The 7,049-nt window shown below is 34.3% G+C and overlaps 1 protein-coding gene across 1 annotated transcript; it reads left to right on the top strand.

Moving 5' to 3' along the window:
- LOC109350553 (protein FAR1-RELATED SEQUENCE 5-like) lies at positions 1,119–6,730 on the top strand. Its single transcript, XM_019591780.1, has 5 exons — positions 1,119–1,131; positions 1,305–2,522; positions 6,237–6,313; positions 6,416–6,540; positions 6,628–6,730. Exons 1-5 carry the CDS (start codon positions 1,119–1,121, stop codon positions 6,728–6,730), a joined length of 1,536 nt encoding a protein of 511 aa, XP_019447325.1.

Here is a 7,049-nt window from a genome sequence, read left to right as displayed (position 1 = left end):
TTGTCGTCTTACCCCTAGACGACTTTTGTACAGAAGTCGGTATGAACTTAGTAGTTTTGGCAGAAATCGACCTCGCTACTTATATTTACCCTGCAAACTCCATTTTCTAAAGGTGCAGAAGAGTTTAAATATAGTTGATAAGGAAGCAGTTTATACAGGTGAAAGTTCATTGTTAAGGTTAGTGTTAAAAAAATATTTGTTTAGGCCAACTTTATTGTTTTTGTTTAGCATGTTTTTTTGGTTTATTGTATTGTAATATATGTTGTTGTGATGTTTATATTGATTTTTTTGTTCTTTGTCTATGTTACTATATGGAAGAAGATATTAACTTGGATAAAAACTATTGTAATGAGGTATTATTTTTTAGAATAAATTTAATTCATTTTTTTAGTTTTTATATTTGTCATATGTATGAATTATTTTTGTGATTTTAGGCTGTAGAAGAATTTGATGATACTGATTTTAAAAATATGAATGAAACCGAAGATTTACGTTTTGAAGAAATTGATTTTGGATTGTTAAATAAAGATGAAGTGAATAAGTTAATGTTTTTGAACAATGATATTGCATATAAATTTTATAAGAAATATGGTATGAAGAAAGGATTTGGTATTAGAAAATATCATACACGCTGGGACAAAGATGGTGAAATATTATAGCAATCATTTTTTTGTGATAGAGAAGGATTTAGAGAGAAAAAAGATGATGTAGTTCGGAAGAGGACGTCGAGAAAAGACACAAGATGTGGTTGTTTGGCAAGAATGAAGATCCACGTTGACAATGAAAAATGAGGTTGGTATGTTAGTTATTTTTCTGATGAACATAGCCATGAACTCCTTGGTGAGCATTATGGTGGGATGATAGCGTCTAACAGAAGAATGACAGAGACAGATGTCGCTCAGATGAACACCATGACAGAGGTTGGCATTGGAACGGGAAAAATATTTGCTTCATTTGCTGGTCAATGTGGTGGTTCTCGGCACATTGGGTTTTTGAAGAAAGACATGTACAATCAAATCCAGAAGCAAAGGATGATAGGAAATGGTGACGCAGAAGCAACCTTACAATACTTGAAGGAGCTACCGAAATCATATTCTTCAATGTATTAGAGGTATACAATGGATGAAGAAGGTAAGTTGCAACAATTGTTATGGGCTGATGGATGTAGCATTTTTGACTACTCAATTTTCGGAGATGTTCTTGCATTTGATGCAACTTACGGGCGAAACAAATATAAATTTTCAGTCGTTGTATTTTCTATTTAAATCATCACAAGCAAACAACAATATTTGGTACATTTGTAGTGTCAAATGAGACAGAGGAAACATATGTGTGGCTTCTTGAGAAATTTCTAGAGGTAGTGAACGGGAAACAGCCAAAGTGTGTTATCATCGATGGAGACTTGGCGATGCGGAACGCAATCCAAAGAGTTTTTCCCGAAGCTCATCATAGGTTATGTGCTTGGCGATGCGGAATGCAATCCAAAGAGTTTTTTCCGAAGCTCATGTTATGTAACAATGCAGGAAAAAATATAAAGAGAAAGAACTTTCATAAGGATTTTCAGAAAGTGATGTATGCTGATGTTGAGGTTGAAGATTTTCAACTGATGTGGGAGGAAGTTATCATCAAACATGAACTTCAAAACAATGCTTGGGCCGCTCAGACTTATGATTGCAGGAGTATGTGGGTCAGGTCTTACGTTCGGGGAAATTTTTATGCTGGTTTGCACACCACGTCACGATGCAAGGGCTTACATTCACAAATGGGAAGGTACATAGAGTCTGGATATAATGTGACGGACTTTTTGTATCATTTTCAACAATGTGTAAGTCACGTACGCAACAATGAGGTTGTTGAAGATTTTAAATCTTCATATGGTGATAAGTTGTTACAAACTCCTTATCATAATTTAGAGGGGTATGCTGCTACGATATATACTAAAGCGGTATATAAAGAATTTCACGAAGTGTTATTGGAAGTTTCAAAAATGAAGATAATTTCTACCCACAAAATATCAACTAATGTAATTTACAAAGTCGGAAAGCATTATAGCCCCAACCGGAAATGGCATGTTTCTCATTATGATGGCGGTTCTAATGTGGATATTAAATGTTCATGTCGAAGAATGGAATTTTTTCGGATGCCATGTAGCCATATTATTTTTGTGTTACTAATTCTCGACATGCCACAGTTGCCATCTTGTCTTGTTCTTAAAAGATGGACAAAAAAAGCAAAAGATGCTCATCGTATAAATTTCGAACAGTGCGACCTAAGTCAAGAATCAGTTCAAAGCAGTAGATATGGAGCTTTGAGTGACGATTGTAGAGTATTGTGTAACCTTGCTTGCAAAACGGAGGAAGATTTTAAAGAAATGTTGGAAAAAGTTTACAACGAGTGTATTAGACTTCGATTGAAACAAAATTCCAGTTCCCTGGAAAATGATGTTAATGGAAATGAAGACCAAGTAAAGGATCCGGTTCGTGTGCGTCCTAAAGGACGAGTTCATGGGACGAGCTCAAGAGGTAAGCGTAGTAACCAATGTGCCATATGTCGAGAAATTGAGCACAACAGACTTAGTTGTCAAAATGTCGGTAGTTGTAGTTGTATTTGTTTTTTAGAATGAGGAAGAGTGAATACTTACTTGATATAATTTTGCTACTTTTTGTATTGCTAATATATGTAATTTTGCTACTATATGTTATTGTTTAAATGAATTGGTTATGAATGTGCTTACATTTGCTACTTTTTATTATTTTAACATTATGGACATGATTACATTTTAGATTGGATTAAACTAATGGTAGATTAAGAAAATTGATAGAAAAAGTAAATATTTTATATTATCATAGTGAAATAATAACAAAGTTCATACAAAATACAATTTATCACTGCTTCCAAAAATATACAGTGCTACCAAAATAAGTGTGACATAGTTGGGGCAAATTTTCATACATAACATGAGTCTATACCAAAATTCAAAAAATAATGGATGTCTTGTTCAGATGAATGGCAATTTGGACCACATCTATGTAGTTTTTGTCCTAACTTCCTTCTTCATCTTGTTCATTTCATGCATCACCAACTTTAGAGCAGTCTTCATCCACACTGTTTCATCGTGAAGCTACACTTATTAAACAGTAATTAGTTTTATTGTTATTCACAAAAATAATATTAATTGACATAGTTAAATAAAGTGTATCTCCCTAATGACACTAGCAATGAGTGACGGTTGTAGAGTATTATAATAACATTACATTTGGCACATATGGTACATAGACTAAGAAATTTAAAAGACCTGGGCTCAAGTCTAACCTCTTTCATTTTCTATTTATAATCTTTACTTCTTTATTTATATCACATATTAAATTTGTTATTAACTGTGTTTTTTTGTGTGAGTTTTTTATGTTTTTTTACATGACCCAATCAAAGAACAAATGAAATTGAGACATGTAAATTTTATTGGAGAACAACCATTATCACACGATTTATTAAATCTCACTGATTTTTCGCAAATATCTCGCCTATGAACTTGTAACATAGATCCATCCTTAATTACGGCTCTAGTTGAAAGATGGAGGCTTGAGACTCACACATTTCATCTTCCCTGTGGTGAATGCACGATTACTTTAGAAGATGTTTCACTCCAACTAGGAGTCACTGTTAATGGGTTACCGGTAGTCGGACCCACTTTTTTTATTGCAATGAATTGTGTTTGGAATTTTTGGGTAAGGTTCCAATTGAAGAAGTAGATATGCGAGGATGTGAGTTAAAATTAACTTGGTTAATTCAAAACTTTAGCCAACTGCCAACTGGCCCTACACAACTACAACTACAACAATATTGTAGGGCACTGTTGAAAGATAAATTTGAGGAGCTTTCCCCTTCCAACAGATTGTTCCTTAGCAAGGTGTCAATTTGTTGAAAGGGTTATTTCTCTCATTTTCGGTGTGTTCTTTTTTATTTGATTAAGTAAGTGAACTCAGTTTTATTCTTTGTTCGTCATCTCGGCTTTGTTGAAATAAATTCCAACGTCGGTATAATAGTTTCAAGAATATTCCAATTACAACTTACTTCTTAATAATCATGTGAGTGAGTTATTCCTTCTTTGCCTCATCTCGGCTTTGTTAGAATAAATTCTAACGCCGGTACAATGGTATCGAAGCAATCCCTTATTACATAAGTATTAAGTACCTTTGAATACCATCTCGGTTTTGTGGAATAAATTTCAACATCTGTTTAATGGTATTCTAATGTACAAAAATGATGAATAGTTAGTTGTTAAAAATAAATAAAGAACAAAAGAATAATAAATTTAAGTGACCTTTATTTATTTACTCCCATTCGGATTCGAAGGTTGGTATTAAAGAATAAATAAAATGAGGAAAGTAACTAACAATAAATAAAAGTTAGTAAGTTAGTTTCATCACTTTTGTATATTAAAAGGTGTTTCAACAAATAAATTTATTGATAACACTTTACTATTTTACAATTTACACCTCTTTCAAGATTCAATTGTCGTATAGTATAGGGTTATGTCGAACCACAAGGAATTGCCTAATAGAATGAATCATATGAATATGTCAAAGCACAAATAATGAGTTAAACATACTTTGATGGTTTTTATTGTTTTGCACATAAACAATTAAACATGAAAAATAAACTAAATATTAACAAATTCTTGAGAAGACAAGATCATTTTGAATAAAGAAATATTTCTCAATTTATTTATGTATTTGAACTACTTCGACATGTTCTTATGTTTTACTTTGATTAACTCCAAATACGAAGGTCTGAAATCCTCCTTTTAGTGTATGTCGTAAAATGGTAGAATGATGATCACTTATATTCACTACTAAACAATACTACGTCCACAAAGAGACTAGGTTGTCACACCCTAATCTTGGCTACTCTAATATTGAAGTAGTAATGAATATAAGATCTTAAGAAAGGTATGCTTAACTTGGCAAATAAACTAAGTAGTACAACTACTTCTTGGTTTATTTGTTAAGTGTTTGAGACAAGTAATTTTTATGACTTGAAATCATTTTTTAGGTGATCAATCTAAAAAGAGCATTAAGTACTTCTCAAACAAATAAAATTAACCAAAGCACCAACTTGAATGATTAAAATTCAAACTTTTTTAGAATATAAGAAGAAGTAGAAATACATAACATATTCAAAAGAAATTGTTAGGAGCATGAGCCATCCATCCAAGGATTGGACGCTTTGAGTTCCAAATGAGATTACAAAATTGATTTTTGCATCTCATATGCCTTCTCCTTTTCTCCTCTTGAATTCTAAACTAAAATTACAAACTTACTTGAAATAAAGCTCCTAAAAACTAAGAACAAGAAGAGAGAATTTCATAGAAGAATTTCTAGTGCGGGATATGTGAATTTGATATGGAATGGATTCCTTTGCTCGAATGAATTGATCCATATTTATAGAAATTCTTTCTGGGCCGCTGAGCTGCTTGGTTGGACCACTAAGCAGCTGACCAAACCCTTCAGCATGGGTTTGGTCCCTTGATCAAGTAGTTTAGCCACCTCCTTATGCTTGACTCATCAAAGCTAGTTGTGAACTATGAAACCAGCTATTGTGAGATACTCTGAAAAGCCTATAGTGGGCTACTCGAGGTGAGGTCATTGGTGACTTCATGGTTTGCTTGATGGTTAAGTCAAGTCTAGGTGCACACCGCTTAGCACACCTATCGCACCGCTAAGCTGCTTGTTCAGCAGCTTTGACCGTGCTGACTAGGACGTGGCCTGGTGCTTGCTAATTTGGTCAGGAATCTAGTTCTCCGCTAAGCTGCTTGGTTGGAGCGCTAAGCTGCTTGTTCAGCAGCTTGGGCATGTGCCAAGTTTATGTCTGACCGTGTCAAGCTGAATTCTGACAGTGTCAGGACTAGTCTGGTCATAGGCTGAGCGACCAAGCAGGTCCGCTCAGTTGCTTGCTTGAGCAGCTTTATCCAGGTCAGGCTGGTATTCCGGTCAGCTTAGCGTGGCTTGGTCCACGCTTAACTACCTGGTTGAGCACCTTGGTTTTTGACTTCTTTGTCTTTTTCACCATGAGTCGTTTTTCTCTTCTTTTCTTCATTCTAAATCTTACAAAATACATAAAAAGAAATACACATACAAATATACAAGATTGTGATATTTTATACAAAAAGAATTGTTTTGAGTTGGTTTTTCTCAATTATGCTTAAGATAAGTGCCATAAAAGTGTATGAATTTTAGGTATGTTTGGCACTTATCAGGCACGCATCCTCTGGATTATTGGTGGAGAGTTGATACCCGATAAATCCAATAGTCGAGTACATTTAATGTACTTACCTTTACTTCGGGACCTAACAAGAGTTAATCGATATAGTCGGGGTTCAGCTTGTTTGTCTAACTTATATCGGGAGTTGTGTAAGGCAACAAAACCAAATGCAAGGGCCATGGGTGGCTTCTTGCTGCTTTTACAATCTTGGGCGTGGTATCGCCTACCTTTCATTGCGCCTAGGGTGAATAATATACCAACTTATCCACTTGCTTCTAGGTAATATCTATTTCTACCTACACAAAAATTTTATCTACAACTAATTTCTTTCTTTTTTCTATCATAACTAATATAAATTTTACATAGGTGGGGTCTCAGAAACTGTATCTTTACAGGAGTTCCACGTGGGGATTTGACAGTATTTAGTTCACGCATAGATCAAATGGACGCCAACGAAGTAACATTTTAAACTCTTACCATTACAAATTGACACAATATTTTCATTTCCTAATAATATGTTCTATTTCTTTTTTTGTCGTTTAAATGGCTCACATACGAGACTTATAACAACAATCTCCCACGTCATGTCCAACAAGATAAGAAGGTGTGGATGGCATGCACAACTTTGATTTGTTTCTCAATCGTTGAATGGCATCAAACAGACCGAGTCAAACTACAATTTGGCTTCGTTCAAGACATTCCACGATCACCAAAGAATATTGATGCCCTACACAAAATTGACAAACATAGAAATCAAGAGCAAATTGGGCAACCAGGCATGCATAATG

The sequence above is a fragment of the Lupinus angustifolius genome, chromosome LG06 (assembly GCF_001865875.1).
Source record: "Lupinus angustifolius cultivar Tanjil chromosome LG06, LupAngTanjil_v1.0, whole genome shotgun sequence".
NCBI lineage: Eukaryota > Viridiplantae > Streptophyta > Magnoliopsida > Fabales > Fabaceae > Lupinus > Lupinus angustifolius.
This window is presented reverse-complemented; position numbering and strand designations above follow the sequence as displayed.

Coding starts and splice junctions, on each gene's coding strand:
- LOC109350553 (XM_019591780.1), top strand. Junction 2,523..6,236: donor TCATGGGACGAGCTCAAGAG/GTAAGCGTAGTA, acceptor TATGAATTTTAG/GTATGTTTGGCACTTATCAG. Junction 6,314..6,415: donor CCGATAAATCCAATAGTCGA/GTACATTTAATG, acceptor GAGTTGTGTAAG/GCAACAAAACCAAATGCAAG.